Source organism: Trichomycterus rosablanca, chromosome 11, assembly GCF_030014385.1.
Source record: "Trichomycterus rosablanca isolate fTriRos1 chromosome 11, fTriRos1.hap1, whole genome shotgun sequence".
NCBI classification, from domain to species: domain Eukaryota; kingdom Metazoa; phylum Chordata; class Actinopteri; order Siluriformes; family Trichomycteridae; genus Trichomycterus; species Trichomycterus rosablanca.
This window is the reverse complement of record NC_085998.1, coordinates 9236896-9257033: the sequence shown is the minus strand read 5'-3', so window position 1 is coordinate 9257033 and position 20138 is coordinate 9236896. Positions and strand designations below refer to the sequence as shown.

Sequence of the window (20138 nt, the reverse complement as noted above, 5' to 3'; positions counted from 1 at the left end):
GGCGGCACGGTGGCTAAGTGGGTAGCACTGTTGCCTCACAGCAAGAAGGTCCTGGGTTCGATCCCCAGGTGGTACCGTCCGGGTCCTTTCTGTGTGGAGTTTGCATGTTCTCCCCGTGTCTGCGTGGGTTTCTTCTGGAAGCTCCGGTTTCCTCCCACAGTCCAAAGACATGCAAGTGAGGTGAATTGAAGATGCGAAATTGTCCATGACTGTGTTTGAGATTAAACTTGTGAACTGATGAATCTTGTGTAACAAATAACTGCCATTTCTGTCATGAATGTAACCAAAGTGTGTAAAACATGACGTTAAAATTCTAAAAAATAAGTTAATACTTGTTCAGGGGGCCAACGCGGGACTCACCACAACCCTGACCAGGGTAAAACAGTGGTTAAAAAATGAAATGAAAATTAATGCACATTTGATGTATTCAATGCATCGGTGGCAGTGGTAGCTTAGTGAATGAGGTACTAGACTATTTATCGAAAGATTGCCGGTTCAAGCCCCACCACTGCCAGGTAGCTTTTGTTGTTGTTGCCTCACAGCAAGTTCGATCCCCAGGTGGGGCGGTCCGGGTCCTTTCTGTGTGAGGTTTGCATGTTCTCCCCGTGTCTGCGTGGGTTTCTTCTGGTTTCCTCCCACAGTCCAAAGACGTGCAAGTGAGGTGAATTGGAGATACTAAATTGTCCATGACTGTGTTCGATATAACCTTGTGAACTGATGAATCTTGTGTAATGAGTAACTACCGTTCCTGTCATGAATGTAATCAAAGAGTAAAACATGATGTTAAAATCCTAGTAAAGAAACAAACAAACATTTACATTTGAGGCATTTCACAGACAGTTGTGACTAAATACAATGCTGGCAATTGAGGGTTAAGAACCTTGCTCAGGGGCCTAACATGGGACCCACCACAACCCTGACCAGGATAAAACAGTTGTTAAAAAAATGAAAGGCATCCAGGTGGTGCAGCGGGAAAATTCACTAGCACTGAACTCTCTCGAGTTCGAATCTCAGCTCTGCTATCGGTCGGCTGGGTGCCCTGTAGCGGGCATAATTGCAGCAGACAAAACTGGCCATTTAAAGTCTGCCGGGAGTGTTAAAGGCCGTACTAATGTGGGTGGGGTCTTTGACACTGTGTAAGGACCTTGGTTAGTAGGCGAGGCACTTGTACAAAAGGTTTAGTGCGAGTGGCTCTCCGCGCACGAATACTGGCCTCATGCGTGAATAAGAAGGGGTCAGTGTAGTGCGCACGCATCAGAGGGAGCGACCGGGACACGACCCGAGTCTCCAGCATCGAAAGACGAATTGACTGTGCTAAAATTGGGAGAAAATGGGTAAAATGCAAAAAAAATTTATAAAATAAAAATAAATGCACATTTGATGTATTTAATGCATCACTCTCAGTTGTAGCTTAGCGGATGAAGTACTGGACCAGTAATCATAAGGTTGCCAGGTAACTTTTGTTGGGCCCTCAAGCAAGGCCCTTAACCATCAATTGCTTGGATTGTATACATACATACATGGATAAAAACGTCTGTTAAATGCTGTAAAGGTGTGTTTTTGTTTGGATGCAAAAAACCAGCAAACTGTAGCTATAATTTAAAACAAGATTTTAAGTGCATTGGGCCGCAGTCATGCTGGAACAAGAAAGGGCCTTCCCTAAACCGATCCTGAAGTTGGAAGCACACACTTTCTTTATATGATCGATTTATTACACCTGTTAGCAACTGTTCTGGTGGAAACACATTAATTCAATTGATGTTCCAGTTACATTCAGTAGTCTGAATGTAGAAAACACATGTTCATTACAAATCACATGCACAGCAGGGTTTTAGCTTAATACTCTGTCCGTGACTGACCATGCGGCCTGCATACGACCTCTACACACCCCACGTCGCCCAGCCATTCAGGAAACTGAAGCACAGTAGTGCTGAATGATTGAAAAAGCTGTGATAGCCAGGAGATTTGTGAAGATGATGTGTGAAGAGCGCTGCAGTATTCTCCAGATACTTGAGTGGGCAAATAATGCCACACTGTGGAAGCTAAGGCTAATGCTCTCAGCTTCACATACCAGCCTGGAATTGAATCCAGTGTTTTATTGTTTTATCTTTTCTGGTTCTCTTTAGTCGTTCCGACACTGGATTCAATTCCAGGTCATCACTGGCGGAGAGCAAATGTAGGAGCGTGTGCGTGTTAAACTAAAAAGCTTTTATCTGTGCTCTAGATGGTGACGTTACGAGGCTCAGTACTGGAAGATGCCATACCTTCTACAGCAAAACATGGGACGGTGCGGGGTCTCCCTCTAAAAGAGGTGCTGGAGTTCGTGCTGCCTGAGCTGAGTGTATCGTGTCTGCGTCTGGCTCTCAACACCCCCAAAGTCACTGAGCAGATCCTCAAACTGGACGAGCAGGGCGTGAGTCACGGATTACACCACACCACACCACACCTCAGCACAACACGGCACTGTTTATTTTTTTTAGGTACTTAATAGCAGACTGGTTGTTGATTATTTGGTAGGTCATGTAAACAGCATTCAACATCGTCTGTAATGAAATCTTGCTCCAGGTATATCAGATGATTTTCCTGTAATGGAATTTCTGTCATGGAAATACAGGATGCAGGATTGGACAAACAAGACTCAAACACATGCACCTAATTAAAGAGGAGAAGCACTAAAATCTAACCATAAAACCTCCATTTAACAGATTTCGGATTTAACGGACAAAATCTGGAAAACCAAATGTCCGGTCCGATAGTTTAAAATTCCCACGAGAAGCATACCAACACCAGTAGTTAAGTAATCGTCCGCCAGCCAGCGCACGTCTCTCTGTTTACACGAGTGATGGGCTTTATTTTGTCGGGAGGCTCACTTTGTTCTCGTTTTTTTTTCTGTGTTTTATGCTTAATTTTTGCATGTCATGCACCAGCAGTGCTGTAGACTCAATAATAGATACTCTTAGTCCCATATTTACATATATATTTCAGTTGTTCATTTCATATGTGCATGTTTAGCACTTTTGTGGACCTTAGTGCTGTGATTTCTTATATTTTCGGCCTCCCCGGAAAAAAAACCTTGCCGTTTCGGACAATCACATTTTACAGACCAGTGCACCTCCCTTTCAGTCCATTAAATCGAGGTTCCACTGTACTTCTGAAATGCCCCACGTATAACAATACAGCAGCGACCGTGAAAGAACTTTTTAAAGCAAACCACCAAGAAAAGACTTGACATTTTTTAGAAGAAAAAACACTAAAAGCGAACATCTAAAAATATATAAAATATAACAGCCAAGAGATAGCCAAAGCGGCTGAACTAGCTGTAAAATTATAGAATTATTTTTATTAATAAATATTCCCATCTGAGTTGTTGCGCATAATTGTCATAACTTTATAACCTGGTACTGGTTGTGGATTTTAATTAGTATTTTTTTAATGTGGGGGTGGTATTGTACACTTAGTTTGGACCCAAAGCAGCTTCATTTTGAAAAGCATGGATGGAACATAACGGTAAAGCAGTCCTCTAAGGGGATTAGTGGACATGAACACATGTCAGAACAACAAAATAATTGATTTAATCTGATGTACCAGCCAGTTTATACACACACACACACACACAGTGTGTGTGTCTGTATAGTGTTAGATAAAACGTGGCTTATCAGATTGTCATGTTGTGATACGCTGAGCACTTTTTAAAAAATGTATAGTTCACTTTGCCTTTCCAAGTCGCATTTTCAACCTTCACAAATAATCTCAAGCTTTTGCCCAACCATCTAAAGATTCAGATTTTGTTCTTATTTCTTTTTAGAGTGCTTTTTCTAATTCCCTCAGTGTTTGTGATCTGTAGTTGAGTCAGAAGCACAAGGTGGGCATCCTGCTGTGTCGTGCCGACCAGAGCACCGAGGAGGAGATGTACAACAACGAGGAGGCGACCCCAGCCTTCACCGCCTTCCTTCAGCTGCTGGGAGAGACTGTGTGTCTTAAGGGCTTTAACAAATATGCAGCACAGCTCGACACTAAGAGTGAGTCTCTCACACACATGTGCACACACACAGGAATAACAGACACTCTGAATTATGATTGATGACTAAATATTCAACATTGTGAGATGCTATGTAGCACATGCACCCACACGATGGCTAGTGCAGATGAGAAAAATGCATTCTTGCTTTAGAGTGTAGGATGGTAAATAGAGATAATACCACACCATGTTTATACCTCCGGACTTAAAATGAAATACATACATTCCTCTTATTCCTATTAATTTAGGGGAAATAACTATTTTGACAAGGGTAATATTACTGTTGGATGACTACAGCTGATTATTGTGGTTCACATACCTGACTTGGTGCAGTTTTTATGTCGCATGCCCTTCCTGACACAACCCTCCTTTAATATCTGGGCTTGGGACCTGCACTGACTGACAAGTGCACCACCCAGTGGCTACACTGTTTAGCCATCCTTTCCAGACATAGCCATTATGTCTGTGTAGATGCCTGACCAGCCAGTAGCACCACTGAGATTTGAACCCTGATCTCAGCAGTAGTGGGCTAGTGTGTTTTACCACTGCACCACCCCAACACCTGTATTTTTTTTTTCACCTTTATTTCCAAATCTAGTCATTTCCAGTTTATGATAATGAATCCACTGTTGCATGCACAACCCTCAGTCTGATCAAGGAGATTGACACCACCACCACTCACGCAGGTGCCCGGATCAGTCCTGGAGATATGGCAGCAGCAGAAGGACAGACCCTGGGGGGGTCTACCATTGCTACTACTGGTAGGCTGAGCACCTATGCGAGTGGAGGTCAGCATTAGTAGAGAGGAAGCAAAATCGGGTAATTGGATATGACTAGATTGGGAAGAAAATTAGTGGAAAATGCAAAAAAAAAAAAAACATAACTGATGTGTCTAATTTGTGCTAAATTGTGTGTTTTATTTGTGTGTGTGTGTTTGAACAGCGGATTCAACTGGTACACACTCCCTGTACACCACTTATCAGGGCTATGAGATCATGTTTCATGTGTCCACCATGCTTCCCTACATGCCCAACAACCCTCAGCAGGTAAGAAACCCCCAACAAACAGAATTACATTGAAAGTAGGGCATGCACACACACACACACACTCCCCTCTGTTGTACCACAGCGTGTGTAGTAGGAATCTCCTCTCAGTCACAGTTTAACGTCATTAAAACGTCTCACATCTTCTGATGTGCTAAGCTGCATTCCTTCATCCAGACAGCTCGAGTTTCTGTCAGTCTGCTTTCGTTTTCAGTGTGCGTCAGCTTGTTTGTAAAGGCTCATTGTTCTTCATACCTTCTTGCTGCTTGCTATTTACGCTGCCGGATATGCTGTCCACCCTGTGTGGATTAAGGAAAGGTGTGGCTCACTGCTTGTCTTACTGTTTACTATCAATCATTATTATGTAGAGCTGCATTAACTAATTCAAAAAAATGATTATACAGTAATTTCATTATCAGTTAGTCTGTCAGTTGTTTATTTTATACTGACATGGCTAAATACGAAACAGCTTATGAATTGTCTGGGTTGGTTGTACAGTGTAGATGAAATCTGATTAATAATTCCCATGCAGATTAACTCACTGCAAGCTTTAGGGCTGGAAGGAAAAGAAACCTGATTTTATATCTTTCTATTGATCTGTGGATGTGTGTTTGTCTGCAGAGGGCAGTGTTCAACTGCTTATTACATGTACTGTAGCTCTGACTGTTGTTCACCCTCAGTCACATGGGACAGAGAGAAAAAGATTTAGGCAGTAAGGGATGCTGTGGGTTGTTCTGTCGGTGCACCGCTTTAGGCACCGTTACTTTCATCAAACACATTAAACACACAAGCTGCTGCACTCAGCTTATTTATTCTGTATACTTCCGCTTTAACCTTCTTTAACCTGCTTCAACCTGCTTTAATCTTCTTTAACCTGCTTCAACCTGCTTTAACCTATTCAGCGTGTTTTAATGTATTTTAACCTGCTTTAATCTGCTTTAACCTGCTTCAACTCGCTTTAATCTTCTTTAACCTGCTTCAACCTGCTTTTATCTTCTTTAACCTGCTTCAACCTGCTTTAATCTTCTTTAACCTGCTTCAATCTTCTTTAACCTGCTTCAACCTGCTTTTATCTTCTTTAACCTGCTTCAACCCCCTTTAATCTTCTTTAACCTTCTTTAACCTGCTTAAACCCCCTTAATCTTCTTTAACCTGCTTCAACCCGCTTTAATCTTCTTGAACCTGCTTGAACCTGCTTTAACCTTTTCAGCGTGTTTTTATGTATTTTAACCTGCTTCAACACGCTTTAATCTTCTTTAACCTGCTTTAATCTGCTTTAACCTTTTCAACGTGCTTTAATGTATTTTAACCTGCTTCAACCTGTTAAAATTTAACCTTATTTTTAACTGCTTTAATTTTTTTTTATGTTTCAACCTTCTTTAACTCCTTTAGCTGTGTTTAACGTAATTTATTATCCTTTAATCTGCTTTAATGTTTTTTAACTTACTTCAACCAGCTTTAACCTGTTTCAGCTTGCTTTAATCTCCTTTAACCTGCTTCAACCCGCTTTAATCTCCTTTAACCTGCTTTAATCTCCTTTTATCTTATTTACATGGCTTAAACTGCGTTAATCTACTTTAACCTGCCTTAATGTCAATCTGATGTTTTTTTATTCTTGCTTTAATTGTTATTATTTCTCCCCGTTTCCTTTATCCCTGCATATATTTTAAGATTGTATCCAAGTTGCATCATTGTCATGGATGTTTGTTATGTTTTCTCACCCATCTCTCTCTTTCTCACTCCCTCTCTCTCTCTCTCTTCCTCCTCCTCTTTCTCTGTCTGCCTTTTGTCTATTTCTCATCATCTCTCTATCTGTAGCTCCTGAGGAAGAGGCATATAGGGAATGATATTGTGACCATCATCTTCCAGGAGACGGGTGCTCTGCCCTTCACTCCGCAGAACATCCGTTCTCATTTCCAGCATGTGTTTGTGATTGTGCGGGTGCACAACCCTGGCTCGGAGAACACCTGCTACAGGTACACTTTTCCCTTCTGCTACAGTGCTGCTGCTGGTTACCGTAGCAACCCTGTCTCTGCAGCAGTTGCCGTGGATACATGTTAACATACCGATGCTTTTTTACAGCATGTTAAACATCAATACTACAGGATGTGTGGAGGTCCCTAAAAGTCTGAATTTGTCTAAAATTAAATGCCAGTGTTTTAAGGCATTGACTTGCACACTTTCTTAAATTTAAAGTTACATAAAATGAAATCAGTGGATTTTTAGTTTTGCAGCAGAAGCTTGTTTTACACGAGGTGTAGTTATGTGCCTACAAAGTCTCTGCCAATGACACATTGGTAGTTATTTTTTCCATCACCCAAATTGGTCTTCTCTGGATGCTAGGGGCATTTCTGGCTATGGTTTTTACTGGTTATTTTGCTTTGTCAGAAGGGTTGCCAGATTATAGGGCAATGACTGGCAATTTTTTTCATTCACCGCCTTTTTATTGTAGACCTATCTTGTTACACTGTTGTATTCTTTTAAAAACTCTATACCTTTACGTACATGGTGTGTCCAGACTCAACAACACAAGTCATGCAATTCAAGCAAAGCAAAAATGTGCTTCTGCCGCTCAGGTTGTGCAGCAGTAAAATACGCTAGCACACCACAGCTGGCATTTCGAATACATTGTATCAAATCTCAGCTCTGCCATACGGCTGGGCAGCCACATGAACAACGATTGGCTGTTGTTCAGGTCTGGGAAAGCCAGACCAGGGTTCCTCATAACTGGTGCAATTATGACCTCTGCTGGCTGATTAATGGTATATATGTATATATATATATATATATATACAGTGTATCACAAAAGTGAGTACACCCCTCACATTTCTGCAAATATTTCATTATATCTTTTCATGGGACAACACTATAGACATGAAACTTGGATATAACTTAGAGTAGTCAGTGTACAGCTTGTATAGCAGTGTAGATTTACTGTCTTCTGAAAATAACTCAACACACAGCCATTAATGTCTAAATAGCTGGCAACATAAGTGAGTACACCCCACAGTGAACATGTCCAAATTGTGCCCAAAGTGTCAATATTTTGTGTGACCACCATTATTATCCAGCACTGGCTTAACACTCCTGGGCATGGAATTCACCAGAGCTGCACAGGTTGCTACTGGAATCCTCTTCCACCCCTCCATGATGACATCACGGAGCTGGTGGATGTTAGACACCTTGAACTCCTCCACCTTCCACTTGAGGATGCGCCACAGGTGCTCAATTGGGTTTAGTCCATCACTTTTACCTTCAGCTTCCTCAGCAAGGCGGTTGTCATCTTGGAGGTTGTGTTTGGGGTCGTTATCCTGTTGGAAAACTGCCAGTTTTCGAAGGGAGGAGATCATGCTCTGTTTCAGAATGTCACAGTACATGTTGGAATTCATGTTTCCCTCAATGAACTGCAGCTCCCCAGTGCCAGCAACACTCATGCAGCCCAAGACCATGATGCTACCACCACCATGCTTGACTGTAGGCAAGATACAGTTGTCTTGGTACTTCTCACCAGGGCGCCGCCACACATGCTGGACACCATCTGAGCCAAACAAGTTTATCTTGGTCTCGTCAGACCACAGGGCATTCCAGTAATCCATGTTCTTGGACTGCTTGTCTTCAGCAAACTGTTTGCGGGCTTTCTTGTGCATCAGCTTCCTTCTGGGATGACGACCATGCAGACCGAGTTGATGCAGTGTGCGGCGTATGGTCTGAGCACTGACAGGCTGACCTCCCACGTCTTCAACCTCTGCAGCAATGCTGGCAGCACTCATGTGTCTATTTTTTAAAGCCAACCTCTGGATATGACGCCGAACACGTGGACTCAACTTCTTTGGTCGACCCTGGCGAAGCCTGTTCCGAGTGGAACCTGTCCTGGAAAACCGCTGTATGACCTTGGCCACCATGCTGTAGCTCAGTTTCAGGGTGTTAGCAATCTTCTTATAGCCCAGGCCATCTTTGTGGAGAGCAACAATTCTATTTCTCACATCCTCAGAGAGTTCTTTGCCATGAGGTGCCATGTTGAATATCCAGTGGCCAGTATGAGAGAATTGTACCCAAAACACCAAATTTAACAGCCCTGCTCCCCATTTACACCTGGGACCTTGACACATGACACCAGGGAGGGACAACGACACATTTGGGCACAATTTGGACATGTTCACTGTGGGGTGTACTCACTTATGTTGCCAGCTATTTAGACATTAATGGCTGTGTGTTGAGTTATTTTCAGAAGACAGTAAATCTACACTGCTATACAAGCTGTACACTGACTACTCTAAGTTATATCCAAGTTTCATGTCTAAAGTGTTGTCCCATGAAAAGATATAATGAAATATTTACAGAAATGTGAGGGGTGTACTCACTTTTGTGATACACTGTGTATATATATATATATATATATATATATATCAACTCTGCTACCGGTCGGCTGGGCGCTCTCTAGCTTGAGAGAAAATGCATACATATATATAAAAAAAAAAAAAAAAAGCTTTCTGCAATATTGAGCTAGTGCATTAGACTGCTGCACTCTCACCCACACTTTCATAGTTTACCTAACAACAACCATCTCCCAAAAAATATCTCACACCTTCCAAAAATAGATGTGAACCTCTAGATATAGATGTATAGATATAATTGTGTGTGGGTGCCTTGCTGACTGCTCAAGAAAGAAGCAGCCAGTGACTGAATGCTTGTCAGAGTGGCACATGATGGTCTGCGGCTCTCCGCAGTAAGAGTGAGGGTGCAGTGGAGGAGAATGAATGCTTGTCAGAGTGGCACATGATGGTCTGCGGCTCTCCGCAGTAAGAGTGAGGGTGCAGTGGAGGAGAATGTTACAATCAGGGAATGAAAAAGAATTGAACAATCTTAACTAACTTTAACCTGCTCTTTCTTTCTATAGTGTTGCTGTCACACGCATGAAGGACGTACCCCCGTTCGGCCCACCCCTGCCCCCCAGTGGCATGATGTTCCGTGACCCTGCCGCCTTCCGCTCCTTCCTGTTAGCCAAGATCATCAATGCCGAGAACGCAGCACACAAGTCAGAGAAGTTCCACACTATGGCAGCTCGCACACGTCAGGGTTACTTGCGTGACCTGGCTGAGAACTGTGCCAGCACCACACCGCTCGATACAGCTGGCAAGCTCAACAACCTCATCTCTCTAGCCTCTAAAAGGCGTGAGAGGGTACGGGCGCGCTCAGGGGCAGAGCTAGGTGCTGCAGGAGCGGTTGCATGGCGAGTAGTCGTTCAGGATTTCAGTGGAGGAGGGGCCGAGCTGCCCTGCGTCCTTGCCATCTCCAGCGAGTACATCGTTTTGGCCGAGTGCTCCACCAAGGAAGTGGTGTTTAACTGCTTTTGCACGGACGTGATCGGCTGGGCACCTGAAAGACTGAGTATAAAGATCTACTATGGACGAGGGGACCACGTGGCACTGCGCGTGCCTGAGGGCGGAGCCCAGGACATCAGAGAGGTGCTGCAAAGACTAAAGGTATAACTAATAATAAAATGACATTTTCCTGTGTTTTATATGGTTTTGTATGGTGATTTGATCTGTAGTTGCAGTTTTTCATCTACAAAGTAAAGGTATATGTATTTAGGTGTTGCTACAGTGGTTCAGTAACCAGTCTTAACACAGATTTTACACCAAATACCCTTCATGATCAACCCTCCTATTTTTATCCAGGCTTGGGACCGGCTCTGAGAGCACACTGCTAAGTGCACCTCCCAATGGCTAGGCTATTTGGCCAAACCTTAACCCTTGGCTAACCCCAATAGCCAATTATGTCTGTGTAGACATCAAGCAGGCCACTACACAGGCATCCTAACCACCTGAGCACCTATGCAAATATATACAAGAAGTCTTCAAAAATGTCCACACTTTTATATTTTAGTAGGAAACGGTGAAGGTGGGAGGAGTTTGGTCGTGTCTAAGAGACTGAGAGAGACACTTATAGTCTGGATTTAGCGCCATCTGATTTCCACCTTTTTTGGACGCTCAAAGAAGCTTTAAGGGGAAGAAGATTTTCATGTGATGATGTGAAAGCAGCCATGCATCACTGGCTACTCGCTCAACCAAAAACATTTTTTGCTAATGGCATTTAAAAGTTGGTACAGCACTGAGAAAAATGCTTTGAAAGGTGACTAGTAAAATGATGTAATTTGTTTTTGAAATTCTTAATAAATAGAGTTACAAAAAGTGTGGAAACTTTGGAAACTGTGGAACCCTCGAAATAATATATAACACACTGGCCATATTATCTAGCTCTAATATGTTATTCAACCAAATAAGTTGTCTAACCAAAAACAGGCAAATTTACAGCTTACATTAATTCGCCACTCTTTTCACCCTCTTTTCTTGGTCTTTAGGCGCTGACGATGGGCTGTGAGACAGTGGACATGACGCTAAGAAGGAACGGTCTGGGTCAACTGGGTTTTCATGTACGTTTGGATGGCACTGTCTCAGAGGTGGAGGAGTATGGATTTGCCTGGCAGGCGGGGCTTCGTCAGGGTAGCCGATTAGTGGAGATCTGCAAGGTCGCCGCCGTGACGCTCTCCCACGACCAGATGATTGACTTGCTGCGCACTTCGGTCACTGTAAAAGTGGTCATAATCCCACCCTTTGATGAAGGAGGGCCTCGCAGGTGAGCCTTATAACACACCTTTATAATAAATATTAATGAAATATTTATAGGATCGCAGCACCTTAGTGAGTCATGCTGGATGTTGGAGCATTAGAATACGTGAAGATCTGGTCAAGGGTGGCTTAGTCACCACATGTCCCCTCTGACACAGGTCCAATCTGCCACTTCTTATCATCTGCCAGTGCTGGGTTCCCACACAGAGCCGTATCGTGTACAGAGAGCTACACTAAGCTCAGTGTGACTCCCCCCACCCCCTCGCACAGGCGCCCGTACCAGTTCTTGAGATCGCATTTCTCAGCGGCAGCAGAAGAGACCCTGTTCGACCTTCCCTTTATCGAATTGTGTTTGTGTGGATGCCTAGTCGGGTCAGTGGCTCTGCTGAGATTACCTTCTGCAGTGGAATAGTCCGCTGTGCCACCCTAGCATCCCTAAACTATTCTTTGAAATTATTTTGTGTGACAAATTAAGCAATAGTACAGCTCATAGTTAACAGCCGATTATTTTTCCTTACTGTAGCCTGATTAGTGCCAAAGTATCTGTGTTATTCAGACCCTTCTTTCTTTCTCTTCTTACTGTATTACATATTGAGCTTTTGTAGCCTAATGGTTAAGGTACTGGTCCAGTAATCAAAAGGTTGCCGGTTCAAACCCCACCACTGCCAGGTTGTCACTGTTGGGCCCTTGAGCAAGGCCCTTAACCCTCAATTGCTTAGATTGTTAACTGTCACAACTGTTAGTCACATTGGATAAAAGCGTCTGTTAAATGCCTGAAATGTAAATATAAGAATTATTTCAGGGCATTTGTAGCCTAGTGGTTAAGGTACTGGACTAGTCAGTAGAAGGTCGCTGGTTCAAACCCCACCACTGCCAGGTTGCCACTGTTGGGTCCTTGAGCAAGGCCCTTAACCTTCAATTGCTTAGACTGTTAGTTGCTACATATCAACCCCCCCTCCCCTCTTCTCAGCATGGTGGTGCACATTTAAATCCATACAGCATTCCTGCTGTATACAAGACAAATCTGCTTATTAGGCCTTGTAATACGTGCACAGAGAAGTGTGCTGAGTGCTAAACTTGAGGTCCTTAAACTCATTAAGCTCAAAGTGCAACAACCAGCAGAATTATTGCCCATCTTTTGAGCATTAGCAGAATTCAGGTCCAATTTTGTTCACATCGACTTTTTTTCTTTTTTACTTTTGTACGCCCTCTGAAACGCGTTCACTTTTTGGTGCTGATCGATACTGGACTTTTTTGGCAGTCATGGCTGCTGCTTTAGCTCATTTCTGTGCAGAGCTTTTTGCACTAACTGCAAATCTTTAGTCCTGCTCAGTGGTTTTGTTTCTCGATCAGTTTTTTTCACATCTGACATGTTGATAAGTGAACATCGTATTATCATTGCAATTAAAATCAGATATCAGAAGGTAATAAATTGATGGAGTTTTCAGTTTTCTCTTTACATAACTAGCACACAGTCCAGATCTGGAGACTGTAGGCAGACACTTCAGTTCTCGGGGTAGCAGTGAGTGGGAGTGTGAGAACGAATAGGAAGTGAAGACCATGGTGTGAAAAGATGGGAGAGGAAACAAACTACAAATTAGTGCATAGATGTTCACAATCATCTTGTGCTAGAGAAAGGTTTAAATGACTTCTTAGGACTTTTCAGGAAGGTCAAGAACTGCTTTTAGGAAGTCTGATGGCAGTTTTATAGCATATTGATAAAAGCTCCAGCTTTCACAGCTTGCAGTTCCCATCGTCCAGTGTCATGAAGAACTGGAAATTATTGTCTAAAGATCTTAAATACCAAAAGATTAAATAGAATTGCTCATCATCTGGCCTAAAATGCAAAGCAAAACCCCTATATGGCATCAACGGAGGTTTTTATTTATTTTTTTATTTTTTTATTTTTTATTTTTTTGCACACTGTGTTTATTGATTTCTGAATCTTAAGAGAGGGCCAGCCGTCCTGTTATTTAAATGCCTCTTTCTGCCTTTGGGTAAGATCAATGGCTTTCTGATGGAAAGCGTTGATTATGTGACATACAAGGACCATGTATTTTTCCCCCCAATTTTCTCCCTGTCTAGTCGTATCCATTTATATTCATATTTCGGTGCACTCCCAATCTTAGGAGAGCTACAACCAGAGCTGGCTGCTTCAAGTTCATATGGGGATCCATATTATGTACAGAGCGTCACACTCCCCTTTACCCCCCATGTTACTGTGCAGGTGCCTTTGATCAACCAGCAGAGGTCATAGTTGCAGCAGTTATGAGGAATCCCGTCTGGCAGTCCCACCCAACAAATGAGCCAATCATTGTTTGAACTTAAAATGTCAGCTCTAGTGTGCCAGCATGCTGTGCCACTTGAGCACCCAGGACCATGTATTCAATAGATATTTAGCTCAGGGAGCTGGCAGAGGTTATTGTTCCATCCACTCCATGAATCAACTCACTTTCACATTATCTGCCGAAATGGTGCACCTATAGCGCAGTAGCTCAGTATTTAAGGTACTGAACTATTTCTAGAAAGTCAGTGGTTTAAGCCCCACCACCGACAGGTTGCCACTGGTTTGCCGCTGAGCAAGGCCCTAACCCTTAATAGCTTGCATTGTATTTGATTACAATTATAATTCGTTTTGGCTAAAAGCATCTGTTTAATGCCCTAATAATCTACCATGTTTATTCTCTAACTACCTCCCAGTGCTGGGTTCCTCTGGTTTTAGTCAGTTTCTTGTCCCAGTATCAGCTTTTTCTCACTGTAGTCTCACATATGAAATAATTTGTTATGCAAATAAAAATTCTAAAGGAAGCACATGCGCTCATTCAGTGAGTAAATGTTCAGATCTCGAGTGCGGATGTGCTGTTGCGTGTAGCAGCTTTTAAGGCTCCTAATCATGCCTGTGCATTTCTAAAGGGGCTCCTGAAGCCCCTAATTACTCCAGCATGGGGTTGATACTGCACTCAGGAGCCATATGGGGCTTTTGTGGTAGTTTTTTTATGGAACTGAACAAGCTGCCTCTTCCTGTCTCCGGTTATATATATTCAATACGCTCTTTTCATAGAAAGTTTTTATAGAAATCCTGATTTATTCGGTTTGTCATGTTGTTCAATTTGCTGGAACTCCTGTGGATTATCTGATTATCTCAAAATCATCTGATCTGGTTTTACTTTCTCTTTTACATGTCAGTGTGTTTCAGTCATGCATGTCTTATTGTAACTGTTGTTTATCCCTCTCTTCCAATAATTCTCAGACACTTTGTTTACTCTCCCATTTTTCTGGTACTCTTTTTTGAAAGGGTGCAGAAACCAGATTGCTGAGAATAAGCCAACAGGAAAAAAGGTTGGAACAAATAAACCAGTCATTACAAAAGCAGGCTACAGCGTGTGTTTTGTGAAGGTGTTGTTTGGTGTCTTTAACGCTGCTGAAGGAAGAGACTAAACATGTCGAAACACCTCCTTAGCGCGAAACAGAAGTAGGTGGGTGTTAACCTGAGCCCACCCCTTCTCTCCACATCCCTCCCACCATGTCTCCATCTCTGAGTGAGAGTAATTTCATTCTGTAGCAGAAGCTCAGAGTGTAGAAGCAGAAAGGAGGAACAACAGACGCTGGAAGCCTTGTGTGTGTTTGTATACGTGTGTGTGTTTGGATGTTGGGGTTTGTCAGGATTCCCAGCGTAATGGAATATCCTCGGAGCTGCAATAAAGCCTGCTGTAAACAAAGAGGTTAGTGCTACGCTTCCAGACAGCATGGCAGGGATGAGTGGTAGCAGAAACAGCGACAAAGGATGAGAAGAGTCTGTCACAGTAAATGCTGATGGTTGGACTGATAAATAAATGGACAGATAGCTAGAGGGTTTAGAAGTGAGTGAAGGAATGAAGAGCTTCTAGATAAATGGCAGATAAACATTTTTTGCTGGTCTGTCTGACTCAGATGTGGTTATTAATTGATGGCTGGAATTTTGCAAGTGGGTGCCCAGGCTTTTTCTGATTCCTTGTGGTTTTGAATTGTGATCTGGTTTTGTTATGAAACTTTTAGATTAGTATTTTTAGATTAGAAAATATTTTATTTGTTTTACACCACTTTAGTATACCAAGTATAAACACGTTGGTTTATTATTGTTATACAGATAATAACGATATACAGTTGAAGTCAAAGCTTTGCATACACTTGTATGGTACATGACAATGTCTCAATTTTACTGCAGTTGGAAACAAAACCAGTGTTACCCTATAGTGCGCATTTTTTTTAAACCCAGAAAGAAGATGGGTTAGACAGTCTGGTCTGTCTTGTATGCTTCCCAGAAGAAGCAGGCTTTCCTGCATCCTGTGCCAATAATGATTCAGTTAAACTTTCACATCAGCCAATCAGCAGCAGTAAAATCTAAAAAAAGTCTTGTTGCCGGGCAGAATTGGAATCTTGCTGACAAACGGTTGGGCGAATATTATTCTACTATACTATGGAGTATAAACACACAGTGTTTTTTATTGCAATAGAAATCTTTCCACTTGTTAATGTTAGCTGAAAATCTCATGGAGGAAGATGATGACCACTAAGTAATGCCAAGTTCACACTACACAACTTTCCAAGTCGTCAGGTCGCTGTACAGTTCACACTACATGACTGGATCTCTTGTAATCGGGAGTCTTTCAGGTCGGTGTGGCTTTCACACTACACGACTGATCGGTGATAGGGGGTTTCACACTACACCATCTATCACCAACTGGAATCGCAGACGAGCTTCTCTGGTCTCCAAAAGTACGTTTTGTCATGAAAACAAAAGCGAGAAGTGACGAGAGGTTTAATGATACCACGTCCAAAAATGCACGTCAACAAGTAGCGATCGATCAAATTTTGTGCGCTGATGTGCAGCATAAAATCAAGGAGAAATAATAAATGAATCTGAGTGGATTTGGCTACATGAACAGTATGGATTGTTCTATAGTGAGTTGGAGGTTAATAAATATTTTTTGCAATACAATGCTGGTGTTATGTTTTGTAGAGAAATACTGTAAAACTTGTGTATGTGCCGATGTATTCTGATATAAACTATATTATGCCCCTGCCCCACCTTTTTACAACTCCTCCCCTGCGTTTCCCCTCGCACCGTATCTTGCTTTCTCATTGGCTGTTTGACATAGCACTCATTGCCAGTTGGGCGACTCATATCCAGATATTTGACATGCTTCAATCGCTCAGATCGAGCTGTTGAGTAGTTCACACACAGCAATTGAGAGCCGAGTTTTGATCGCCGAGTGAACACGGAGTTGCTCCAGAGCCGGCAAATCTAGTGTCGACAAGTCAGCGAGCGAAAATCAGGACAAAAATCGTGTAGTGTGAACTAGGCATAATTTATGAGATTGCCAGAACAGAAAAGGAGCCACTGTACCACATTAAGTCCTGCAAGTTCCGTTACTTTTGGCATGTAATGAGGCACCCATATGACACCACTGAAGGCAGCGTTATGACAGAACTTGTGGAAGACAAAGAAGACCAAGAATAAGCTAGATTGACAACATCATGACCTGGATTGCATGATCAGGGGCGAGTCTGCTACAGGCGACACTAGACCGAGAGCACTGGAGAAGGTTGACCCATCTGTTCAGCCAACCATCACATAGTGATCACTGCGTAGTAACATGACATGACAGTTATCATTGTTTAAGTAATGATTATTTTAATTTCATTTTTATCAACTGCTTCCTAGACAGGGTCACGGTGGGTTTGTTTCCACCGAAAAACTCCGACATCAAGGCAGGAATACATAAGACATGGTGCCAATCCATCACAGGGCTTCAGCCACCCTCAGCCATAGTCAATCATGTCTGTGTAGACGCCCGTCGGCCCAGCTGTTGAGATCCAGATCTGGATCTCAGTGCTGGTGGGCACCCACAAGTAATATTATCCAAATCTATTATTGATAAACCTGTTAAAACATCTTTTCAGTTATTATTCATCTTTAAGCTTGCAGGACTAGTTTTCGAACCGCTTCTGCAATGTTTAGGTTTTTTTTACCTGTCATATTTGTACAATGCCCTGAAGGGCAGCTACTTGTTGTTCAAGTTGTTGTCATGGTGATGAAAGACATTGGCACCTTCGACAACTTCAGTATTTGGTTCAAGATCAGCAAAATTTTGATGCTCTACCAAACTGAGAACCAGAGATGTGATAAAACATCCTCCGTATTTGATTCGTCAACATACATAATGTCAAATAAAATTGATAGTGATAGTAGAACCTAATTTTACCCTCCATAATCACTTGATGTTTACAGAATCTGTATATGTGATCATGTAGGGCACTAGCATGTTTAGTGTCAGACTTTTTTTCTAGGGCTTAAGAATTAGATTTTATTGCTCAACATTATCTGCTAAGAGCAGTTGAACCATAATTGACCCCTGTTTGCATGGTGCTGATTGTGCAAGCATCTACACTGTAAGGCCAAGAGGACTCACATTTCTTCTACTCATCAGAACACAATCTACAACCCCAATTCCAATGAATTCCAACAGAATACGATGATTTGCAAATCCTTTTCAACCCATATTCAATTGAATACACTACAAAGACAAGATATTTAATGTTCAAACGGATAAACTTAATTGTTTTTTGCAAATATTCACTCATTTTGAATTTGATGCCTGCAACACGTTCCAAAGAAGTTGGGACAGGGGCAACAAAAGACTGGGAAAGTTGAGGAATGCTCAAAAAACACCTGTTTGGAACATTCCACAGGTGAACAGGTTAATTGGAAACAGGTAAAAGTCATGATTGGGTATAAAGGGAGCATCCCCGAAAGGATCAGTCGTTCACAAGCAAGGTTCACCACTTTGTGAACAACTGCGTGAGCAAATAGTCAAACAGTTTAAGAACAACGTTTCTCAACATGCAATTGCAAGGAATTTAGGGATTTTATCATCTACGGTCCATAATATCATCAAAAGATTCAGAGAATCTGGAGAAATCTGTGCAAGTAAGCGGGAAGGCTGAAAACCAACATTGAATGCCGTGACCTTCGATCCCTCAGGCGGCACTGAATTAAAAACCGACATCATTCTGTAGCAGATATTACCACATGGGCTCAGGAACACTTCAGAAAACCATTGTCAGTGAACACAGTTCGTCGCTCCATCTACAAGTGCAAGTTAAAACTCTACCATGCAAAGCGAAAGCCATATATCAACAACACCCAGAAACGCCGCCGGCTTCTCTGGGCCCAAACTCATCTCCTGTGGTCTGACGAGTCCACATTTCAAATTGTTTTTGGAAATCATGGACGTCGTGTCCTCCGGGCCAAAGAGGAAAAGGACTGTCCGTATTGTTATCAGCGCTAAGTTCAAAAGCCAGCATCTCTGATGGTATGGGGGTGTGTTAGTGCCCATGGCATGGGTAACTTGCACATCTGTGAAGGCACCATTAATGCTGAAAGGTACATACAGGTTTTGGAGCAACATATGCTGCCATCCAAGCAACGTCTTTTTCAGGGACGTCCCTGCTTATTTCAGCAAGACAATGCCAAGCCACCTTCTGCACGTGTTACAACAGCGTGGATCGTAGTAAAAGAGTGCGGGTACTAGACTGGCCTGCCTGCAGTCCAGACCTGTCTCCCATTGAAAATGTGTGGCGCATTATGAAGCGCAAAATATGACAACGGAGACCCCGGACTGTTGAGCAACTAAAGTTGTACATCAAGCAAGAATGGGAAAAAATTCCACCTACAAAGCTTCAACAATTAGTGTCCTCAGTTCCCAAACGCTTATTGAGTGTTGTTGAAAGGAAAGGTGATGTAACACAGTGGTAAACATGCCCCTGTCCCAACTTCTTTGGAACGTGTTGCAGGCATCAAATTAAAAATGAGTGAATATTTGCAAAACACAATAAAGTTGATCCGTTTGAACATTAAATATCTTGTCTTTCTAGTGTATTCAATTGAATATGGGTTGAAAAGGATTTGCAAATCATCGTATTCTGTTTTTATTCAAGTTTTACACAACGTCCCAACTTCATTGGAATTGGGGTTGTACAAGATGCCTGGATGAAATGAGCTCAGCCTATTCTGCCCTTAAACAGGGTGCTGATGGGGAACTCATTCATCCAAATTCTCTGCATGCTCCAGTCATTGATGTCTTTGTTTTTTCATTGCTTGATGTATGTAGGGGCTGCACTGAGGAGCACGAGATGAAGACTCAGGAGCAGAAGGGTGATGCAGAACCGTTAACAGCAGGTTACTACCCCAGCCAGCGAGCTCCAGCGTGGCGTTGGGACAGTCCTCCTATAGCACACAGTGGACCTTTAGGACAGCGCTGGACCCCTGTGGTTCCTCAGTCAGGCCCTGGTCGTACATACAAGGGATTGACGCCTGTTCCATACAGGGAGCCTCAACACGTTCCTACTAAAAGGTCAGACATGATCACAGTGATGTGAGTGGTCTCCGTGTGCTGCAGAGACAGA

General features: G+C 42.6%; 1 protein-coding gene across 1 annotated transcript in view; it reads left to right on the top strand.

Moving 5' to 3' along the window:
* sipa1l3 (signal-induced proliferation-associated 1 like 3) overlaps nucleotides 1–20138 on the top strand; it is a 41061-nt gene that overhangs the window by 8724 nt on the left and 12199 nt on the right. Inside the window, exons 3-9 of the mRNA XM_063004422.1 lie at nucleotides 2225–2413; nucleotides 3845–4019; nucleotides 4961–5064; nucleotides 6880–7037; nucleotides 9959–10544; nucleotides 11423–11697; nucleotides 19844–20086. Of these exons, the coding sequence (XP_062860492.1) occupies nucleotides 2225–2413; nucleotides 3845–4019; nucleotides 4961–5064; nucleotides 6880–7037; nucleotides 9959–10544; nucleotides 11423–11697; nucleotides 19844–20086 (1730 nt within the window). The remainder of the gene's footprint in view (nucleotides 1–2224; nucleotides 2414–3844; nucleotides 4020–4960; nucleotides 5065–6879; nucleotides 7038–9958; nucleotides 10545–11422; nucleotides 11698–19843; nucleotides 20087–20138) is intronic.